Genomic DNA, 24,408 nt, shown 5'->3' with positions numbered 1-24,408 from the left:
AGTAGCAGCATAGGATATTAAGCTTTTAACGTATGGTGTCAAAGTGACTTCTATATAGTTCTCATTTTCAATATTAATACATAACTTGCTCATAAATTCTTTTAGGCCAGTAACACATTATGACTTTGTTCACCTGGTCCCCACAGCCTTAAACACCTTTCAAGCCGAACTTCCACTCAGGGATCCTCTAACATCAGGTCCCAAAGTTACCAGTGTGAAGCCTTCTCTGACCTGAGATAGAGATGTTATTTTCTCTGGGTTCAAAATGCATTTTGTGCACATTAGTCACAGCAATTAATGTGCTCTTTTGCTACATATATTGCACGCATCTGTGCTCAGTCACTAAGTCATTTCAGACTCTTCTGTGACCCCATGGACTGTAGCCGACCAGGCTTCTCTGTTCCTGGGGTCTTCCCGGGCAAGAATACTAGAGTGGGTTGCCATTTCCTTCTCCACAGGATCTTCCCCACCCAGGAATCGAACCTGCATCTCGTCTCCTGCAATTCTTTACCCCTGCAGTTCAGTTCAGTCGCTCAGTCATGTCCGACTCTTTGCGACCTCCTGCACCACCTAGGAAATCCCCAACATATATAACTACTTAAATTCAAGTGTATTTTCTTAGGTTCTCTTTAGATTAAAAGAAAACCCTATGTAGCCAGATTTTGAAATGAGAGTTTATTTTTCATCAGGAGCCTACTCTGTGTAAGCATGTCACGTGTCAGTTCGTATGCTGGGTTTACGCACAAGATTTGGTCAAAAGAGAAGCACGCTTTGACAACACCATTGGTAAGGAATGACTACAACTCCCAAGATGCGCCGCAGGGTAAAACCTGTCGATCTCGCTTGATTTTCACCCTTCAGACTAAAGGGTTGTCAAGAGCTGGCGGCAGAACAAACTGAAACTGTCTTTAAAAACGAACAAAAAGAATCTACCAAGAACGAACAGCGACTGACAAACAATACCGCGCAGTGTCTGACAATTAATGTGATGTGTGACAACCGAAGTGAACGTCCAGAGGACTGCTCCCTCGCTTATTCAGTGCGGAAGACCTCCCGAGAGAGAACGCTAGAAATGCCAGCAGAAGACACTCAAAGATATGGAAACAGTGCTCTTAGATGTGTTAGGAAGGTAGTTCCCCGCCACTTGCCTAAACTTATCTGAAGACTTACGTTCCGAGGTTACCAACGCAGGAAGGACACTGTTTTCAAGAAGCGGAAAGTATGCCAGCCAACAAAAGCCTGACAAGAAATAACGCCTGAACGAGAAATAAACTGCCAATGCACTTTTGTACGATGTTATAATCTCCTGGATAGCCACAGAACATCCTGAGGAGATGCTTAACTGTAGCAGACTCCTTAGCGAGTTTTAGTGGGTTTCGAGTCGCAGTAAAGGGCTAACGTCCTCACAGAAAGAGGTTTAAACTATTTTTCTCTCACAGGCTGAAAGGGCGAGCTTCCATTATGGAGTGCGAGCACATTTCCTTCCCTTCTGCTCAGGGTGAGTCCCGTCCAAGGATGCGTACCTCCCAGACTTGCTTCGTTTTTTCCACAGAGCTGGAGTCCACGGCTCCTCACACGCCGTGCGCAGCCCCAACAAACGGCACGAAGCCGAAACCACAACTCCGCCCTCGCCGCCAGTGCAGAGAAGAGTCTCGCGGCACCAGCGAAGACCCGGAGCTCGCGAGAACCGCCCACCTGGCGAGAGCCCACGCCTGCAGGCGGGGCCGAGAGAGGAGGAAGTCGCACTTAGACCCACCCACCTCACTCCACTACCCCTCCTCGCGAGAACACTGAGCTCAGCCGACCTGGGTAGCGCGTGCAGAAACGGAGGCGTCACACGTTGGACTCGTCGGCCGCCGTAGCCCCTGCTAGGACAGCCCGTGCGAACCTGCTGGAGGAGGAAGAGAAAGGCAGAGAGAATCGGGTTACAAGATGGCGGGTCTTTAGTAGTTACCGCGGCGGCGGCGCGGCGGCGGCGGGAGAGCGAGCGAGCTCTGGGGGGTAAAGGGTGGGGAGGGTGGGTGCGTTCGGGGGTGAACTGAAAGGTAACTGGGAATCTGGGCGGCAAGGTCTCAGTGGCTCCTGTTGCCCTTTCCCGCGGCTGAACCTGGGAGCCATGGTGAACTCGGGCCTCTCCGGAGCCGCCGCCGCCGCTGCCGCCACCGCCGCTACCGTCTCTCAAGAGTGAGGGGCGTAAAGGAGGTGAGCAAGGAGGCGGCGGCTGGAACAGTGGGGACAGCAGTCACCATGTCGGATACGCGGCGGCGAGTGAAGGTCTATACCCTGAACGAAGACCGGCAATGGGACGACCGAGGCACCGGGCACGTCTCCTCTACCTATGTGGAGGAGCTCAAGGGAATGTCGCTGCTGGTTCGGGCAGAGTCCGACGGTAAGGTTATTGGAACCGTAGCATAGGGGACAATGCCTCCGGTTTGGGCACAGCCTGGGGTTTAGGCCCTGAGCCGAGTACTGTTACTGCCAGCCACTTGGAACAGCGCATTGGTTTTGTGTCTTCACTTCAGTAAGGTAAAAACAAACTACTTTGTCGGGATTGACCCTCAGTCGTACGCCGAGTCTCTGTTCCTCCTCTTGCTAGCCTTATTAAAACACTTGATCCCTTTCTCTGCAGTCTGGCCTCTTAAAGAAGCGGGGAGAGTGTGGGAGGGAAGGGAGGAAGTAATGAAAAACAATTTAGTGCTCTCCTTCTTACCCTCCCCGTCCCCCTTTATTTTCTTACACATTATATCTCTGATACAAAAAATTTAGTGAAACGTTACTCTTTTCTAAAATATTGATTTTATTAACAAGCTCCAGTTGCCACAGTAGACAGGTGCTGGGAAAAACCAAAAGACGCCTTTTTCCTGGGGTTATTGCAGATTGTTGCCACGATACATGCACTCACAAGCACATACATCTTCAGACTGGGATCCCTCCAGGCTATCTTTGTAGAGGGTGCTGTGAACAAGTGAATACTTTACAACTTAAACAAGTTAGGACAGCAGACCAGACTGTAAACTTGTATTCCTTGATTTATTGTACGAGTCTAATGTGAAATATTTTTAAATGATAAAATGTATAGCCTTAATGAAGACACCTTCCTCACTGTAATCTGACCGCTGGATTTGAGCAGCTGATAACGTGCAGATAAAAGAATAATAGTCTTCGGTTTATTTTCGACACATCTTGTACTCTTGCACCTTTTTTTAAAAGTAATCATAGACATTTATTTTTACATGAGGTGGCCTTTGTTCTTAGAAAAGGATAAATGCAGTTTTGTAATTTGTGTGCAAAGTATTTAGATCCCTGTTGTGGTACTTTGTAATTTGTTTTATTTGTTAAACTGGAAATGCAATAAAAATAACTTTGTTAAAAAGAATTTGGTTTCAGGTGGTCATTTAGACCTTAAAAAGTTTCCTTTCAATAAAACTATAAGTCATCTAGTCTCTGTATATTCTTGGTCTGAATGTTGGTCTTAGATGGATTTTTTTCCCTTAAGAGTATTATGGGGATAGAATGATATGTTCTAATGCAAAGTCCAGATCTTGAGAGAAAAATGTAAACTGGAGTATATTTGATGACTTCAGATGTCTTGCCGGGGAAAGAAAAAAGTTTTTTTTTAATGTGTATTCTGATGTTTTACTCAGGGTTTTGTAAGTTGAAACTTATAAATATTATTTTTTTAACTTTCAGGATCACTACTCTTGGAATCAAAGATAAATCCAAACACTGCATATCAAAAACAGCAGGCAAGTAGTTGTTTATCTTTAATTTGAAAGACTTCATCTGTGATCAAGGAAGTATTAATCAGACAAAGAATGGGAAAGCTTTCCTGACAAGAAAAAAAACATTTGGTAAACAAAGTTACATACTGTATGTATTTTCCTTGCAGATTAAAAGTTTTCAAACTGAAAAGTGCAAGCTTTTGTACTGGCAGTAATTTATTATCTTTGAATTGAGCCACTGTTCGTTTTTAGTAGAATACAATGTATTCATTAGTCTTACTTAACTGCAGCTAGTCAGGTATCTTTTATACACTGTACACTAAGCCTTTTATTCTCAATCACAGTTAAAGGAAATGGCATAAAAGAAAATTCATAGGAGTACTCTTTAAAGCAAGGAAAGCCTGTTTGTGGTGTGAAAGTAGATTCTTTGACTCATACAGAGGTAAAACTTTGAAGTAGAAGCACTTAACATCCTGTTCTTTAATTGTATATTTTTAATATAATAACCAACTGATATTTTATGAAAGTGTACACTGCTTATTATGTAATGTTTTCTGTTAATATTTATTGTCTTATCTGGGAAAAGAAAATCTATGTTGTGTATTAGTGTGCCTAATTATCTAATCTGGAAATGGCAGCAGTGATTCAACCTTTCCTTTATTCTGTGAATGTTTTCTTTTTTATTATGAAAAATTTCAAAATTGAAAAGTACAGAGAATAATATAATGAGCGTCTGTGTAACACCTCCAAATTTAACAATGTTAACATTTTACCATATCTGTTTCAAATCTTTTTGTAGTGTTGAACATTGTGGATAGAATTAAAACTCTCTTTGTACCCATTTCATTCTATCCATTCTCCATCCTCCCTATAGGTAACCACTATTCTGAAATTGATGTGTATTATTTCTGTACATGCTTTTATACCTTTTCTGCATATGTATGTATCCATAAAGAATATGTAGTCTTTTGTTTGTTTTAAACTTTGCACAATTGATCTCCTATTCTTACATGTACTCTGCAGCTTTCATTTTTCACTCAGTACTATTTTGAAGATTTGTTCATGTTAACAATGCAGATCTAGTTGGGCTTTTTTTAAAAACACTGTATGATATATGATATACACCTGTTGTTAGAAATTTGGATTATTACTAATTTTTAGTGTGTTTGATGTGTAAAGTGAATATGGCAGAGATTTTTGGAGGAAAAGATAATTTTCCAGTGTATTTTGTGTGTGTGTGCAGTGTGTAAAGTGAATATGGTAGAGGTTTTTAAAGGAAAAAATAAATAATTTGAAGGAAAAGATCATTATATTTATATCATCAGTGCCTACTCTCTTCAAGATCAGTGAAAATTTTGATGCTCAGAAACAAATACTTTACAGTTGGAGAAATGAAATTATATGTCTATTGCACGGTGCATTGTTAGTAAAAGTCTTACTGTTAAAACAATTATTTTGTGTATACAATACATTCATAATCAGTAATTTGAAATATTTTTGAATTTTTAATATTCAAGTAATAGTGTTTTTTTCTGCTTATAAAATACTATGTGTTTTTTTGAGAGAGAATCAAACATTTATTCTGTGTTGAACCCTGAAGATATTTCTTTTAAGTCAGCTAGTCAGATGGTTATTCTCTGTCTTTATACTGACTCATACCAGATAGCCACTTTGAGTTTGTTTTTTTGTTTGTTTGCTTGCTTGCTTCGTGACTAATATTTTGTAATCATTTTGTTTTCCACCTGCATAAATATAAAATTCTCAGGAACTGTTTTCTTAAGTATGACTCCCTACAAATTAGTTATATTATGGAGTCTTTTTAAATTGTATATGAAATCCTTTAGTTGTTTTAACTGGAAAGATCCCCTTATGGTGGAGGTTTGTGTATAAAATTAATCCATCATCATTAGTTCAGAATTACACAGTGTTTCTGTGAATATTTTTAGAAACTTTGGGACATAATTTTGTGTGTCCTGTTACTCTGCTAGAAAATTTAAATAATAGAGAGATCTTTACTTAAAAAAATTTTTTTAATGCCATTAGGGGAGTAGTTTTTGTAATTAATCACACTTAAATAATATACCATTAGGACTTTTAAAAAAATATTTCCCTCATTGAAAATTTAATAATTGTACTAAATAACATTAAAGTACTAATAATTTAGTACTTTTACTAATAAAGCTTAAGAGCTCTTCAGCAGTAAGAATACTCTGGAAAAGCTTTGTTTATAAGAATGAAAAACCTATGTAGATGGGGTCAGTTGTTTAATTATCTTTATATTTGTTTAAATTATACTTTTCTAATAGAAATCAAAGAACTATATAAGGGTTATGTTACGTTTGTTTCTTTCACCAGATCTTGTTTCATTTGCCTTATTACCAAGTTACACAAATTGGGATTTCCAAGCACATTAATATTTTTCTATGTTCATTAGAATTATCTTTTTTTTAAATGTTATCATCTGAGTATTCAATAAATTAGCCTAGAAAATCGTGTGCTTGCTTAGTTACTTCAGTCGTGTCCGACTCTTTGCAACCCTGTGGACTGTAGCCTGCCCGGCTTCTCTGTCCATTGGATTCTCCAGGCAAGAATACTGCAGTGGGTTGCTGTGCCCTCCTCCAAGGAATCTTCCTGACCTAAGGATCAAACCCATGTGTCTTAATATCTCCTGCATTGGCAGGCGGGTTCTTTACCTCTAGTGCCACGTGGGAAGCCCCTTATTTCCAAAATTTATATGAAATATATTGATCATTAGTGGGAATTTTTGTTTTTTTTATGTTTTTGGCTATGCTTTGTAGCATGTGGGATCTTAGTTCTCTGACCAGGGATCAAACCCATGCTCCCTGTGTTAGAAGTGTAGAATTTTAACCACAAGACCACCAGGGAAGTCCTCCATTAGTGGATTTTTAATTAAAAAAGAAATACCTTCAGTGAGTTAATGAGACATTCATAGTTACAGGATATTTTGCTACATTAAAGTACATAGATTAAATACAGAGAGGAATATTTAACGTTCTTCTTTTAACATTACAGTTCTAAAATGAGCTAAGTACTAAATTATGGGCTCAAAATGAGTTAGAATGAGTTGAGTTTAATGTCAAATGACTCAGTAAGAAATCACTGATTGATGTCACTTCCTTTGCTTACTATGGGCAGTATTGAAGTAGTTAATGGGGAGAAGATATACTTAACCTTAAGTAGCGCATAAACTTGTAAAGTGTTTAAATAAACACATTAGAAGGAAAAGACAATGATTATACGGCCTGACACAAAATACAGTACCTGATACCTGTGTCAAAATTACAAGTTATTTAGAATCAGTTTCAGTTGATCTTGACTAAATCAGAAGCAGACTTATAGGGTGTATACTTTGTATATTGAACATAATTTTGTGTTAATTGGGTTTGGGAGAGATGTATAAAGAAGTCTTCGTCCTGGGTCTTATTGGGAGACAAGACACAACAAGTGAAACAATTAAAGAATTATAATACAAAAGCTAATAAAATGCTTTAACCCAGTCCTTCTTGAGAGCCCATGAAAGCATTTCACAGAAAGTTTAAGTTTTTTAACTGAGGTTATACAGCAGGTATGCACCAACAAAAAATACTGTGTAAAATAACTTTATTCCAGAGACTTGAGCGTTAGGAAATAAGAGGAAAGAGAGACTGATTTGAGCCAGAATCATTGAGAAAATCTTCACTTCTTGGTGGTGTCTGCTGAAGGATCTGTGATAGGGAAGGAAATAGTACACCTGACACAAAAGGTATTTATTAAGCCTCTTTGCAGCAGAGTTTTCTTATTTGAAAGCTTGGTTTGCTAAACAAAAGGGAGCCAGTATAGTTTCTTGAGTAGGAGTCTAACGTGAAAGTAATACCCTGTTTAGGAACCCAGTGTGGCAATGTTATGAATATTGAATTGAGGGTAAGGAGGGAAACAGAAGAGCTTTAGGTAGCAAGACCTTTGCAGTAATTAAGATCAAGAAAATGAAAGTCTGTTCAAGTATAGTAAGTGGAATTGGAAAAGAAGAAACAGAACTTCAGTATATTTTCAAGAAAGTGCTGGAAAATTTGAGTAATGATTAAATATGAAAGAGAACTGACTGATTCACATTTTTGTACAGCAGAAATCAACACAACATTATAAAGTAATTATCTAATTAAAAAACTTTTTACCACACACAAAAAAATTTTTTAAGGGAATCAAAGGTTACTAGTAGTGTTGAGTTTTGGGGCCATGAAAATGATGGTTCTCTCCAGAAACTGGGAAGTTGAGAAGAAAGCAGGTTTACATTTATCATATGGTTATGTGCTGCTTTTTTTTTAATGTTTTTATTTTGAATAGGTAATACATTCATGTTTTTTAAAACAAGAAAGTATCTTTGAAGTCTCTTGTACTCTGGATTCTGTCCATACAGTTTCCTTTACTAGAGGCCACCAGTGTTACCAGTTTCTTGTATACCCTGCTAGAGGTTTTATGCGTATGTAACAAATTTGCATGCAGTCAACTACATAAAATTCTCCCTTTTATTGGCATAAGTGGCAGCAAACTGCATTTTGTTCTGTGCCTTATTTTCATTTCGTCTTTGACATGAGTAAAATGAATAGGTCTGAAAATTAAACATTCTGGGACTAGAATTAGAGTAAGAGTTTGGTATAGGAGATTCTGATTTGAGAATCATTGAATGTTATTTTTAGCGACAAGAGGAGATTACCTTTGAGAGAGAAGGATAGAGAAAAGAACAGAGCTTAAGGCTGAGTCTGGTTAAACTGTCTACATTTACTCATTCATCCAGTAATACTTGTTTGAGAGCTATTTGTGGTTTGGTTACTATCAGTAATTTGGATTTTTAAAGTGCAGTTGAAGGCTTTTGAAGAGTTTTCAGCATAGAAAATGACATGATCCAAAATAGTAAATCAGTCTGTAGAATTGAAGACAAGCAATAAATGAGAGACTGGTTGAGAGAGTGCAGCAGAGTCTAGTAAGCTAGAGAGAATGTTGAATCCAGTTAGGGTAATGGCAGTAGAGATGGAAAGAGGAGGGGTGGTTAGATTTGAGATATATGTGAAGATAGAATTGACAGGGCATACTGCAGGATTAGATGTTTGGTAGTCAGGAATAAGGAAGATACAGCGAAGAAGAAGGAATAAGCAATTGGAAAGAATAGAGCATCAGGAAAATATGTTGTCTTCAAACCAAGGGAAAATATAATTGGTAAGGAAAGAAGGGCCAGTCAGGCAGCAAATGCTGTTTCATATCCTTTCAAGAGAAAGACTGAGAATATTCTACATTTTGGTTGGAAGAATGTCCACTGAAATGAAGGTAATAATAAAAATAATCTTACTGTATCTATCTATGAATTGGCAAAATAATCCAATAAAATTGAGGATGTTGAGGTTTAGCCTAAGAACCATTATGAGGAATGAACTAATGAGTATGTGAGAGGTAAAGAAGTTTATAAAATTTTGAATGTTGCATTAAAATAGCTGCATGAATTTGTAATGAGTAGAATCCAGTCTGCACTTTGAACTGTAAATCAAGTGCATAAGTAGAGGACATGAATGATTAAGTACGAAACATGAGGCAGAGTGATTGGGTAGTGGTCTGGAACGGAACCAAGAGGGAATCTGGATATCATATGGAGAGGTCTTTCTTACTTAGGGTCCTTTTTATTTATTTCCTTTCTTCACTAGTGGCTCAAAGAAACTGCTGGCAATGCCAGATATGCAGGTTCAGTCCCTGGTTTGGGAAGATCCTCTGGAAAAGAAAATGGCAACCCACTCCAGTATTCTTCCCTGGAGAGTTCGTGGGCAGAGGAGCCTGGCAGGCCCGAGTCCCTGGGGTTGCAGAGAGTCGGACACAACTGAGCAACTAACACTTTCACTTCACTTGTTTCTTAAAATGCAGCAGGAGAGATGCTTGGGAAGCAAGTGTATTTTGCCATCTTTTAGAATTTGTTCACATTTCTTATGGGGCATAGTGATAGAAACATGGGTTTTAGAATTTCATGGATACTCTTTAACAGTTTTTAATTCCATTATTTCTATCTTTATGATTTTGAGCAAATTTTCTCTGAACCTCCCTTTTTAAATGGAGATACTACCTGACTCATGTAATAGTTTTGAATTAATATATGAAAATTGCTTTAGCACAGTACCTGACACATAAGCACAGTAAGATAACTGTATTCATGGTCATCTTATAATAATCCTTATGTAGGCAGCATTTTCCTCTTTTCCAGAAAGGAAAGACAATCAAAGAAGTAAAATATTCAGCTGAAAGTCATGGAAATAGTGGACAGTGAAACTGTGGGTGGTGCCACCAGGTCCTCGATCTAGTTCAGGGTTACTCCCATTGCACCAAATATATCAGATTTTGAGACGATAAGACACTACTACTGTAAGTGGTGTCATCATGTCTGTCTTGGACTATATGTTATACCATACTGTATGTAATACTATGCATAGATTTAAAAATCTCTCAGAAAGCATTTAGGCCAACTGTTGTTATAAACTGCAGGGGCTTCCTGGATAACTCAGTGATAAAGAATCCACCAGCCATTGCAAGGATGCAGGTTCAATCCCTGGGTCAGGAAGATCCCCTGGAGAAGGAAATGGCAGCCCACTCCAGTATTTTTGCCTGGAAATCCTGCACAGAGGAGCCAGGCTACAGTCCACGGGGTCACAAAAGAGTTGGACAGGAATTAGCGACTAAACAACAACAGAGAGTTACGTGCTGCATTTTCTGGTTAATCTCACTGATTTCAGGCATCACATTGATTTTGAACCTGTAAATTGAATACTGTAAATCTAATAATCTTTTCCTATTTTATAAAAAATTAGTATTCCTTTTGAAAAACTTTAGCTCTTCCTCTATTGATTTTGTCAAAGTCATTGGGAGCAAAGATAGGGTTAGTCTGGCAAGCAGTAGGATCTCACATATTCTATTCATGTTAATAAAGTGGATCAGTACTAAGGAAGAGAACTGAAACATAATTCATTGGTTAGTTAGACCCTTTAAAAATGTGTCATGGATTTCTTAGCGAATATATAAAAATTGGAGCCCCTTTCCCCACAAAAGATGTTATGAATCAGGTTTTAGATAAAATTTTAAGGCATCTGTAGACTCTGGATTAAGAACCTCTGGTTTAAACAGTATTTGGCTCAAGAATGTGTTTTTAATATATAAAATTGAAAATAACTATTTCTCATAATAAAACTGCATTGTGAAAACCTGTTAGTGGAGGCTAAATTGTCAGGTTTCTCTAGCTCATGTCTTACTCCCATGCTGGGCTTGAACATAATCACCTTTATTTTTTCTTCTTCTTTCTTTTTACACAATCAGACCAAATAAAATTTTAAAGTTCATTTTAAATCTGACTTCCATAGGGATATAGTGGTGATTAACTGTTTTAGTTAATAGAGGAAAACTACGCTTTCCTTGGTTTAAACTGAGACATTAATAACATCCCAAAGATACGTGTGCCACACACTGATTAGGAAAAAAATGAAAGATCACAACGTACAGTGATTGAAAACAATTTACTATGAAAAATTGGGCTTGACTCAATTTAGGCCTTTTGGTATGTAAGAAATTGTGCCATATGACACTTCATTCTGGTATAAATATTCTTATGCCAGCTCTCTATATATGTTCCCTTACCCAGCAATTTGACCCTTGGAATAAGCAGTTCTAAACAGTCCTTTTTAACGGGTGCTTTTTTACCCAGACAGTAAGGTACGGAGGAGAGAGAAAAGGAAAGATGGATTTTGTCATCATTTGACTGAATAACAACAACAGAGAGATGGAAGGTGTCTCTGACAGCATTTCCCTTTTCTCTGTTAACCAGCTGGTGGTGTACTTAGGTCATGTTCTCAAATTTGACTTACCCAAAGAACTACCTGAGATCCTTGTTAAAAATAAAGATTCTTAGACTTACTCCAGACCTGTATCCAGGGGAGAAGCATGGGAATCTATATTTTTTACCATCTCCTGAGGTCAGTCCCCTTTGCATTGAAAACAATTCTGAATATAAATCCTATTTAGTTTCTGGGATTTTGATTGGCTTATGGATAAAGAGTTTACTGTTAAGGATGGGAAAGAAAGAACAAAAGAAAATGGTTAAGAAGAAAGATACTGCATCATTTTAATTCAGACTTTGTTGCTTACTTGGACTTTTCTTGGAAGATAGATTGGAACCAAAATAGAAGGGGCATTTAATACCTGGATAAAGAAAGGGTTTTGAATTTCATTCATTCTGCTATACTAGTGATCTCCAAAATGGAATGCACAGTATGAATCATTGGAGAAGAAACCTGTTCATCAAAAATTGAATTTTGCTAATATTTAATGAAGTCACATGGTGAAGAATCAAAAATAAGCATGGTATTCTGAGAGAAGGGGATTCCCTGGTAGCTCAACTTTTAAGAATCCACCTGCAATGCAGGAGACCTCGGTTCAATTCCTGGGTCAGGAAGATCCACTGAAGAAGGGATAGGCTACCCACTCCAGTATTTTTGGGCTTCCCTGGTGGCTCAGCTGGTAGAGAATCTGCCTGCAATGCAGGAGACCTGGGTTTGATCCCTGGGCTGAGAAGATCTGGAGAAGAGAAAGGCTACCCTCTCCAGTATTCTGGCCTGGAGAATGGGGTCGCAGAGTCAAACATGATGGAGCAATTTTCACTTTTCTGAGAGAAGAGTAACATTTCCATGAAGACTGTTCCCCACCTATTATGAGTTGTTATAGACTGTATATGCAGATAAATATTTACAGATATTTTCCAACTAAAATAACATAACCCTAACAAAAATGTTCGTGTGCCTTAAAATGGGTTGAAGACAGTAACGAAAGTGCAAGTCAACAAGATAGATAGTTGTCAAACTGATTTACACTTAGTGTAGTCTGTCTGTTGGCCAAGTGACAAAGCCAAAACAATGATTAAAATAAATAGTATAAAAAGTTGTCCCTCCCCCCCAAATTCAGGATTGCTAAAAGGATGGCATTAAATATGGATTTGTATCTCCCGTCAGTTATGGATATACTATGCCCTAACTATATTGGGTCTTAAAATTCTTAGTAATAATAATATGGAGCCATTACAGTTTCAACATTTTAAAAATATGGCTTATCTTTTTAAGCTTTATATAAGCCTTTTAATTTCTGTTTTAGTATGAAATTAATGTTTTATAAAGTACATATGGCTCTACTAATAATATATTCCTTAAATAATATATAAGTAATTTGAGGCACACAGGTTTTAAAAGTTTGGAGATCACTATTTCTGCAGCTGCTTTTCTGTTGAGCTCTAAGAAACTCGGGAACTAAGGAAAGAACATGGACCCTCTGCAGGTGCCCTAGTGCTTAAACCAGAATAGCTTTGTTTTTATCTTCTTTTTTTTAATGGAGATTCTTAGTAAAATTTTGATGATAAAAAGAGCTCTCTTGATTTTTAAAAAAGATTTCAAAACCTCTTCTGTACATGACGGGAGCAACTAACGGTTTTTAAATCAAAGAGTGGCCTACTCAAATAAAGGGGCTTTCCAGGTGGTGCCAACAGTAAAGAACTCTTGTGCCAGTGCAGGAGACAAAAGAGAGGGGTTCAGTCTTGGATCAGGAAGATCCTTTGGAGGAGGCATGGCAGCCCACTCCAGTGTTCTTGCCTGGAGAATCCTATGGACAGAGGAGCTTGGGGCTATAGGTCCCATAGACAGAGGAGCCTGGTGGGCAAAGAGTTGGACATGGCTGAAGCGGCTTAGCACACAAGCACGATGGCAAACAATCCCTTCTAAGAAGCATGGCCAATAAGAAGCAAGAACACAGATTCTCAGTATTCTTTTTACCTGGTTATACAACAAATAAGTGTTAATCTGAGTCCTAGATTAATTAAAAGATATTTTTTACTTTCTTGTTAGAGCTACCAAAGTACTGAAATGTTTTCATTTTGAAAATTTTGTCTTTATTGGGGTTCACTTTTAGTTTTCTATTTTTTAATAGGCTATAATATTTATAAATTACCAGTTAACTGAACAGTTAATAAATGTTTTCATAAATTACAGTTTTAATAATTGAAATAACCTCAGATGGCATTTTTTTGAAATTCAAAGTTTTAGCCATATTAAACTTCCATTATTATGTATCCTTCAAAAGTCCATTTCATTTAAGTTCTCATAATGATTTTAGTGTTTATACTTGTGTTTTAATTTAAAACCAAACTTTAGTTTTTAATAAGGGAGTTGACAGTTTTTCCCCAAAAGCATAACCTTTGGGAGAGACATAATTAAAGACATCTGAATGTGTATACTATACTTTGGCCAAGTGCTAGACTTTTGATTAAACGTTATCTCGGTAACATGAGCCTGGTAACATATCTTAATATTTTTTGTGTCAGAAGATTGCTTACTGACACTTACAGTGTCAAAGCTATGATTTCTTTGCCTGTATAATACTAAAGTTACAAAGGATAACAAAATGCAATTACATGGTGTCAATTGAGTGCACATTAATTGCACTTATCTGAGGGCATTGCTTTGCTGTTTCTTGTCCGCTTGATTTTTATTTATACTTTGTAGTTATTTCTTCTGGTGTGATGACACAAATCTTTATTTTTAAACAGGATACATTAATTGTTTGGTCAGAAGCTGAAAACTATGATCTGGCACTAAGTTTCCAGGAAAAAGCTGGCTGTGATGAGATCTGGGAAAAAATTTGTCAGGTAAGGTTATTTTAATAATACTTAACTTGCATGCATTCTTGATTTTTTTTTTCCATTTTATCTAAAAGAGGTATGTTAAAATGTGGAGAGATGAAACAGAAAACAAACATATAGGAAGGCTGACTGCCCATGTGGCTGACTCTAGTCTCCAGCACTCCCAGATGTTGAGCTGATACTGTGTGGCCCAAGATCTCCACCATAAACCATACAGTTAGCCATACATGTATGTGCATGATATATCTGGCATAGCACAAGACACCCAGGTAAACAAAATCACTCCTAATAGACCGTATATTCAGAATGCTTAGGGATTACCTCCCACGAATTAGGCAAGGTCCAAACCTTCCTTGAGGCAAGAGTAGTCCTTTACTGCAAAGATCACCATTTGGCCCCTTGGCTGAGACTGTTACACCAAAATGATCATATTTGCCTTAGCATGTACATTTAGTGTAGCATATATGCGACAAAGCAGTAGTATCGGTATCAACATGCCTAACATTTGGAGGAGCCAATCTGGGCTAGGGATAGATTTAAAGAAAAAACTATTCTGTCCTATAAAGCCATGATTTACTTTTTTGCACTATTTTGACTGATCATTTCCCTGTTTCATCTACTATAATTTGTTTTAATACCTTACGGTCAACTCTTAAGAAAACTCTTTAGTATAGAAATTAGCTGATGGTTAATAGCTAGTAAGTCCATTTATTCTTCATGTCAATCATTTTCTATTGACATTACATGCTAAGGAGCTTTACTTCAATTTTCCAGAACATTTGATCATGAATATCAATATTATCATAAAGCTTATGTACGTAAGGTAGTTGGATCAACAGTAGTAATGTTATACCATGTGTGGTAGTAGATATAATCTGAAAAGTAAGAATCCAAGTGGATACTGGCACATTACTGTTGGGTTGGCCAAGTTGTTTGTGGCTTTTCCGGAAGATGTTACAAAGCTTCTTTGTAGAAAGGACAAGCTTCTTTGGCCAAACCAGTAGAATCCCACTCAGTCATTAATAATTAGTCCATGAGTTCATCATATTGTATGGCAGTGTCTCCCAGAGTGGTGTCAGTTCTGTCTGGTTGACCTACAGACTTCCATTCAACTTTTTTGAGTCCCAGGAGCAGTGGTAGACTTAGTAAATATATAGCTTCAGCCTCCAGGCATCTGTTATAATTGAGCTAAGAGAATACCATCTCTTACCCTGAGCTTTTTTAAGGCACATGTTAATACTTGATTTCTCTCATTACATTACCTACTTGTTCATTACTTTGCCCTCTGTTATCATTTCTCCTCCCTATTTGTCATTGATTTTTACCCAAACTTTTCCACCTTTGAAAGGAATGTTATGTTTGGCCACTCTGCTGGTCTCCCAAGGTTAATTTTTTACTACACAACTCAGTACTACACTTTTAAGATCTATCCGTGTTTCTGAGTATACATTAGTTTATTGCTCCCAGCTACTGTGTGGTATTCTATAGAACCATACATTATGTTTTAGTTCTGGGAGGTCATTCCTGACTTTGAAAGAACAATTTCAATAAAAAACACATTTCTTGGTCATTTCTTAACTCCTTATAATGAGAAAATAGAATTCCTCTCTGAAAAAGATTGATAGCTCAAGGAGTACTAAGTATCTTAAGGGTAATGGTGAATGATAGAAAGAATTATTGGGAAGAAAGAAATTACAGAAACCTGGAGCTCAGATAATTGATAAAATATGGAGCTGTTAGAAAGCATAGTCAAAAATACATATGGAACTTTTAACCTTAGAAAATGGTAGGGACATTTTCTTTGAAACAGATGAAGGAAGTGAGTAAAGATGTAAGTTGTGAGATGGAAAAGAAGAATATTGGAGGAAGTTGAATACTCAGTGGCCTCTTGGAGAAAAAGATCTCTTTTGTGAGACTTAAAGGAGAAATAGTGTTTGACAGTTGAAAAGGAAAACAATTTAAAGCAGTAACTATAAGGCACTGATGACTGATTGGTGTGTGGCAAATACAAATTTTCATTGAGAATCCTATTGATAGTGGACTTGCCATGAACGTTTTCATCATAAAGTTGACTGACTTTAAGAATGTTAAGGACAGTTTATGTTGTAATAACAAAATCTTGAAATTTCAGTGGCTTATCACAACAAAAGCTTGGTTTTTTTCCCTTAATGCTGTTTGACCAATATTGGAGAGGAAGGAACTTTGCTTAGCAGAGTCACTCGGGGGCCCAAGTTGATAAGAGAATTCATTTTAATATTTCCAAGGTTATTGCAAAGTGGGAAAGAAAAGTGATGAATCAGGGGCACTGGTTTTTAAAATCTCTTTCCAGAAGTTACACATGGCACTTTTGTTCACATTTTATTGGCCAAAGCAAGTCACAGAGCTCCGTGTAACTTCACTGAATCAATGAACTCACATGCACAAGAGACAGAACCAGAAATACCTGGTGGACAGCACTGCTGTGTGTTAGTCTCTCAGTCATGTCTAACTACAACCCCATGGATTGTAGCCCACCAGGCTCTTCTGTGCATGGGATTCTCCAGGCAAGGATACTGGAGTGGGTTGCCATTTCCTTCTCCAGGGGATCTTCCTGACCCAGGGATCGAACCCAGGTCTCCTGCATTGCAAGCAGATGCTTTACCACCTGTGCTACTAGGGAAGCCCAGTGGATGACACTTTTGACATCCAAATAGATACTTGGGTTTGTGTGCAATTGACACATCAGAGTTACGTTTAGGAGAGAATTGAGGAAGCTTGTAAGGGTTAATACTAGATAACAAATAAAACATGCTATAACCAAATTAATGGTTCCAGAGCTGTGCTTTTATTCTTAAACTTATGCAAACCGTGTTCATTTGAAGGGTAAGTTAACTCTCTGGTTTCCTCTTTTTTGTTCTTTGTAACCTCTGATTCTTCTTCCTTCCCTCAGGCTTCCATTCCTCTTTTCTCTGGTTTCTGTTAGAGTCTTCTGGGCTTAACTGCCACCCTAATACCAAATATCTATCTTCTGTCTTATCTTTCCAGAGTAATAGGCCCATGGGCTTCCCATGTGGTTCAATTATTAAGAATCCACTTGCCGAATAGGAGACACAGGTTCAGTCCCTGGGTCGGGAAGATCCCCTGAAGAAGGAAATAGCAACCCACTCCAATATCGTTGCCTGAAAAATCCCATGGACAGAGGAGCCTAGCAGACTACAGTCCATAGGGTCACAAAAGAGACAGACGTGACTTAGTAACTAAACAACAGTAGCCCCACAGGTTTAGTTGTCAGCTGAATATTCAAACACCTCAAACTCAACATCAGTTGGTTAAAGAAGCCATGATCTTCCTAATGACAAGTTTAAAGCTGTGGGGTCATTGTGATTCCTTTTCTCTTTTATAGCTATTCCTCATCTGCTCCAACATCACAATCCAAATTCAGTTGTTCATTTAGCCTTTGGAATAACAACCTATTTTACCTATATTTTCAAATTTATCTCATGCAGCTGATGCTAGGTCAACTTTCTAAAGTGCTACACATTCACTTCCCTGAACAATCCAGATATTTTAGCTTGACTTTCCATGATCTGGTTTCATTCACTCTGCATTTCCAGTTTTGCTGTTTGCCATGTGTATGTCCTATACTTTCATTTCTCTGGCTCTGTGCTCTTTCCCCTTGCACTTTGAGTACCTTTTTCTCCCTCTGAATCTTACTTTTTTCTCTCTCTTAAGATTTCTTAAAATCTCAAATGCCATGGCTTTTATGATCCCTTCCTTGTATTCTTTGCTCACTCCCACCCCAAAAGCTGGAAGGAATTTTCCTTCCTGTGAATTTCCAAGATATTTTATCTGAACTGTTCTTATGACCTTGGTTATAGTGTACCTTAAATTTATGTGTCATCCTCCTTAGGCCCAGATATTCTGTTGAAAACTCAGAAGTGAAAAAAATACTGTCACTCCTCTAGAGAAAAAAATACAGATGCATTAGTATATCCATCTATTTTTTTCTCTTAAGTTCTTAGATCTTTTTTCATGTGTTGCTTTGGTGAATTTGGAAATTTGTAGAACTTTGTCTATTTAGGATATTCAGGATGTTTTAAGGTAGAGAACAGATTATTACACGATTGGATTAGGAATTAGAAAAATTTATGAAAAGTCAAATTCTAAACTTTTTCTTTTAGAATAATTCACTAGAAAATTTGTTAGCCTTGCTTTTCTTCAGTCATAAAGCAGTCAACCTGAATCATACAGCAGTTCTTTCTTCATTATGGTGTAATTTTTATCTAGATGTTAGAACCTTTGGAGGCTTTATCACAGATGTTAAATGAATGCCAGTTTTTGAAATAATAGATTTTTTTTTTATTAGTCTGTTTATCAGTTTCAGACTCAGAGCAAAAGCAAATATTTTTTCAAAAATATTTTGAGGAAATCTTATTTTCTTATTCTTGAATAGACAAGGAGTTGGGTTTTAATTTGGTTTGAACTTAATAGTGTCCTTGTTAAGCCAGTGTGGTGGTGCTTTGTTATACATAATAATTTTGAGGACTGAGAGAAGAGTTAATTTCTGCAAAGTTCACTCCGCATTATCAAATATTGAGGTTATTAGGTATCAGAATTAACCTCAAGTTATAAGTTGGGAAATTTAGAAGTGAAATCATCTGCAATCAGCAGCTGAAGACTCAAATAACTGACTGTAAGCTAGTAGTATTTCCTCCTCTACACTTCACTTTTAATTAACAATGTATTAGGATTAATTCCTTAAAAGGTATGTTTACTTAAATTCAGTGGTGAGTGATTTGGTTTCCGAAATTTTGAATTCTTTTGTATTTTAAGGTAACCAGCTGTATATTTTTAGGTTCAAGGTAAGGATCCATCAGTGGAAGTCACACAGGACCTTATTGATGAATCAGAAGAAGAACGATTTGAAGAAATGCCTGAAACTAGTCATCTGATTGACCTACCCACGTGTGAACTCAATAAACTTGAAGAGATTGCTGACTTAGTTACCTCAGTTCTCTCCTCACCTATCCGTAGAGAAAAGCTGGCTCTGGCCTTGGAAAATGAAGGCTATATTAAAAAACTACTGCAGTTATTCCAAGCTTGTGAGAACCTGGAAAACACTGAAGGCTTACACCATTTGTATGAAATTATTAGAGGAATCTTATTCCTAAATAAGGCAACTCTGTTTGAGGTTATGTTTTCTGATGAGTGTATCATGGATGTCGTGGGATGTCTTGAATATGACCCTGCTTTGGCTCAGCCAAAAAGGCACCGAGAATTCTTGACCAAAACTGCAAAGTTTAAGGAAGTTATACCAATAACAGACTCTGAACTAAGGCAAAAAATACATCAGACTTACAGGGTACAGTACATTCAGGACATCATTTTGCCTACACCATCTGTTTTTGAAGAGAATTTTCTTTCTACTCTTACATCTTTTATTTTCTTCAACAAAGTTGAAATAGTCAGCATGTTGCAGGTAAGTAAACTGAGGTGTTCTTCACAGTTCTGTTTTCAAATACGTAGTCACCCTAATAGTTAAGCTGGAGTTTGTTCCTTCTTTTTGAAATATTTATTTTGTTTGCTTTAAATGTACTATCAAACACTGAAAACAGGGCTTTATCTCATAGTTTTCTGTAGAGTCATTTATTAGTGTGATCTTTTATATTTCTAAATCTCCTGTCATGCAGCTGGAGTTTGGTTTTTTTTTTTTTACTTTTTTCGCATTTAAAACATTGTGGTACAGTATATGTGACATAAAATTCAGAATTTTAATTTTTAAGTGTACAGTTCATAGTGTGTACATTGACAGTGCTATGCAGTCATCACTACTATCCATTTCCCGAACTTTTCCATCTTAAACAGAACCAGCTGATTTTTAAAAATACCTTTTATGCCATTTTGTGAGACCTAATTATTATTGTGGGTATGTGTGACTGTGTGTGCTTAAAGATTCCCAGGTAATTCAGATATGCAGCCAGGACTGAGACTAACTGATTTTATTCTGTTTCCTTGAACTGTATAATGGAAGTTTTATACCTCTAATGGTGAATGAGTCCTGGGTTTGGCATTTTGGTTTTGTGCGTGTGCCCATTTTTACATTGTTGCAGAGAAAAAAGTTTTGATTTCAGACTTTATAGGAGCAGCTCCTCTTTTCCCCTTAAGGTTTTGTTACCTAAAGTAGTTCAGTTCAGTTTAGTCGCTCAGTCGTGTCCAACTTTTTGTGACCCCATGAATCGCAGCACGCCAGGCCTCCCTGTCCATCACCATCTCCCGGAGTTCACTCAGACTCAACTTCCATCGAGTCGGTGATGCCATCCAGCCATCTCATCCTCGGTCGTCCCCTTTTCCTCCTGCCCCCAATCCCTCCCAGCGTCAGAGTCTTTTCCAATGAGTCAGCTCTTCGCATGAGGTGGCCAAAGTATTGGAGTTTCTACTTCAGCATCATTCCTTCCAAAGAACACCCAGGGCTGATCTCCTTCAAAATGGACTGGTTGGATCTCCTTGCAGTCCAAGGGACTCTGAAGAGTCTTCTCCAACACATGCACAACTTGACTTAGAATAATTATGATTTATTAAAAGCTTTTAAAGTGAAATGGTAAAGAAAAACTGAAATGATCTAAGGAAAATAGTTTAATTATTAATACTTAGAGAAGCAGGGATTTAGGGGGAGATTTCCCAGCTGTATTTATGATAGGCTTTAAGCTGTCATTCAGTAGCTCCCTTAATACATATATCAGAACAGAGTGCTTTTGTAGAATATTATCAAGAATAATAGGGGCTTCCCTGGTGGTCCAGTGGGTAAAACTCTGTATTCCCAACGTAGGGGACCCAGATTCAATCCCTGGTCGGGGAGCTAGATCCCACAAGTCACAATTAAGAGTGCTCATGCCACAGCTAAGACCCAGCACAGCCAAATTAAAAAAAAAATTTTTTTTTAAATAATAGAGATCAGGGGAAGAAAATACTAGGAATCAGAAAGCATTCTCCTAGCAGACTGTAGTACTTGAAATTGCTTCTCTAATCCTTTATGGAGTTTTAGCTGTCAGCACACAAATAATGAATCCTATAAGAAGAATTTAAATGGGAAATAGCATTTATCAAGGAACTGGAACTATTTTCCAATGAAAACATTCTGAAAATAGTTAAAAATCTTTAGACAGGAAAGAAGGAGTTAATCTGGGAGCAACGCAGGAAAAGAATTTATAAAAGGTGTTAAGTTGAGATAAATGTGTACTTATTCACTAAAATCTAAAATATTGAGAAAGATAAATGATTTGAAGGATAAGTGATTTATACAGTTGCACTCTCTCAGAAGGTGAATGATTCAGACTTCCATACATAAAGTCCAAAGGGAATCAAATTAACGAAAGGAACACTTCTGAGTCAGTGAAAGGGGTTATTTGTCAATGATGTGTCTTTGAGTAGCACCAAAGGATATTTATTGGGAGAGCATATTACATTTTCCATAGTCATACCTAGTGCTTTTCATTCATTTTTTCATATATGTTCTACCTTGTTTCAGAAAGGCTTTAAAGAATTGATAGCTCTTCATGGGGGATTCACAGTAAGAAAAGGGGCAGGTATATTAGCTAGCGGTAAAGAACCTGCCAACAAGTGCAGGAAACATAAAAGACCCAGGTTCAATCCCTGAGTCTGAAGAGCCCCTGAAGGAGGGCATGCCACTTCAGTATTGTTGCGTGGAGAATTTGATGGACAGAGGAGTCTGGCAAGCCCCAGTTCATGCGGTCACAAAGAGTCAAACACAACTGAAGTGATTTGTACACAACATACTTACTAGCTATATCCTTACTATGTCATGGTTTGATTTTTATTATCAACCATGCGGTTACCATTATTATAAATAATTTTAGGTTCTGTTCTTTTAATTAAATTATTTGAATAATATTTCATAAAAGTGAATTTTGAAGATTACTAAAGCTTAAAGCATGACTTTCAGTAGGTTTTGATGAAAATCTCTAAAGTGAATTTCAATATTCATGTCAGTTTTTTCCGTTGTAATTTAATTGTTCATACTTATTCTAGAAAATTGGAAAATACAGGTGAGCAAAGAAGAAAATCACTCAAACTCCATTACCAAAAGATAATCACTGTTAGCATTTATAATCTTACCACTATCAGATTTCAGTATTCTTTATTGCCGAATTTGTAACTCCCATTATTTTGATCCACTATGGACTAATAATGAAATCTTCAAATTTGTTTGAATTATGTTTAAATTAAGCATAAATAAATAGACCCTGAACAGGAACTAGAGAAGCACTCAGTTAAGGTAAATAAAGTTTTCATGCATACCCTTTAGAACATCAAATTTTTGTTTTTCAAATAGTTCTTTAGGGGTTTCTGATTAAATGTAAATGAGGTAATAATATATGTCTAGCTAATATTGAAAGGTATTGTCAAATTTTGAACCTTATAACATGAATATACTGAAATTTTAAGTTTGTAATGAAACTGCTACTAGGTTTTCATCTACTTTTATTACAATTTTTAAAATCAGATAAGTGAGTATAACTTTATACTTTTGTTAATATTTCATAGTAATATTTCTTCTCATGTAGGAAGATGAGAAATTTTTGTCTGAAGTTTTTGCACAATTAACAGATGAGGCCACGGATGATGATAAACGACGTGAATTGGTAAGTTACTGAAATTCACACTCTTAAAGAGCACTTACTCTTTTGGCATACATAGCTTTTAATATTGAGCTTATTAATTTAAGAGGAAGATTTTTATAATTAGTATAAAAGGAACAGATGACCCTCGAGCAACATATGTTTGAACAATAGGAGTCCATCTAGACACAGATTTTCTTTTTCTTTTTCAGTAGTAAATACTACAGTACTGCATGGTCCAAGGTTGGATATGGAACAATAGATATGGAGGGCCTGCTGTAAAGTTACATGCAGGTGTTTGACTTAGTGGAGGGTGGGTTCCCTAACCCCTTACTGTATTTAAATTATACTATAAAATGATTGTTCTCAATATTTCTAAAAATTATTATTTTTTATATCTTAGAAGTTTTTAGAGATATTTAATTTTCCCCCCAGTGAGGGAATATGTGCCTTATAAATTATAAAATCAGGCATGTGGATTATGTTAGGACAGAACTACGAACTCATATATTTTTGTGGTTGTAGAAACATTATTGAGATGCTGTTTTTTTTTAAAACAGGTAAGGAGAATCCTGGCAGAAACCAACACAATATTGTAAAGCACTTATCCTTTAATTAAAAATAAATAAATTTTAATAAAAAGGGAGAATCCTTCTTGAATAAATGATAAATAATTTGGCTCTTAGGGATGGTTTTATTTCAAATGTGTTGATAGTTAGGTTTTTGAGATATAAACCATCCATAGGGAAAAGAGAATGGTGACTACTGTTTACCAACAGTTTACCATTTTTTTGAACTTTATAGTCAGATGCTAAAGAAATACTGAAAAAGAATTAGAGGTTTCCTAGGAGAAGGCAGTGGCACCCCACTCCAGTACTCTTGCCTGGAAAATCCCGTGGAAGGAGGAGCCTGTTAGGCTGCAGTCCATGAGGTCGCTAAGAATCGGACACAACTGAGCGACTTCACTTTCACTTTTCGCTTTCATGCATTGGAGAAGGAAGTGGCACCCCACTCCAGTGTTCTTGCCTGGAGAATCCCAGGGACGGCGGAGCCTGGTGGGCTTCCGTCTATGGGGTCTCGCAGAGTCGGACACGACTGAAGCATCTTAGCAGCAGCAGTGTAAAGGGGTAATTTTATAAATGAAAAAAGTAATATGCCATTAATAAATAACTGTACCAAAGATGAATTGGCTGATTTGAAGTCAGGGTATCCTGGCTCCTCATAACCTAAAGAACATAGAAACCATGCTATAATAAATGGTAGCTGGGTTTTCAGGTCCTTGAGGTTTAATTCCACACTGGTGGTTCACATTACAGTTTGCCCCAAGGTTTCTTTTAATGTGTGTAGGCTTCTCACTATACTTTCTAAC

General features: G+C 37.1%; 1 protein-coding gene and 1 long non-coding RNA gene across 3 annotated transcripts in view; one reads left to right on the top strand and one right to left on the bottom strand.

Moving 5' to 3' along the window:
• The window catches only part of LOC106502619, a 199,211-nt gene extending 197,290 nt beyond the window's left edge, over window positions 1-1,921 (bottom strand). Inside the window, exon 1 of the long non-coding RNA XR_001296265.2 lies at window positions 1,524-1,921. This is a non-coding gene — a long non-coding RNA (uncharacterized LOC106502619). The remainder of the gene's footprint in view (window positions 1-1,523) is intronic.
• The window catches only part of PPP4R3B (protein phosphatase 4 regulatory subunit 3B), a 53,282-nt gene continuing 30,788 nt past the window's right edge, over window positions 1,915-24,408 (top strand). Inside the window, exons 1-5 of one of the 2 annotated variants that reach the window (XM_005686623.2) lie at window positions 1,915-2,389; window positions 3,691-3,746; window positions 14,332-14,430; window positions 19,259-19,882; window positions 22,986-23,063. In XM_005686623.2, coding sequence (XP_005686680.1) covers window positions 2,248-2,389; window positions 3,691-3,746; window positions 14,332-14,430; window positions 19,259-19,882; window positions 22,986-23,063 — 999 coding nt within the window. In that variant the 5' untranslated portion in view covers window positions 1,915-2,247. The remainder of the gene's footprint in view (window positions 2,390-3,690; window positions 3,747-14,331; window positions 14,431-19,258; window positions 19,883-22,985; window positions 23,064-24,408) is intronic. The other variant, XM_005686624.3, reaches the window with a different exon arrangement.

The sequence above is a fragment of the Capra hircus genome, chromosome 11 (genome assembly GCF_001704415.2).
Source record: "Capra hircus breed San Clemente chromosome 11, ASM170441v1, whole genome shotgun sequence".
Classification (NCBI taxonomy): Eukaryota; Metazoa; Chordata; class Mammalia; order Artiodactyla; family Bovidae; genus Capra; species Capra hircus.
This window is presented reverse-complemented; position numbering and strand designations above follow the sequence as displayed.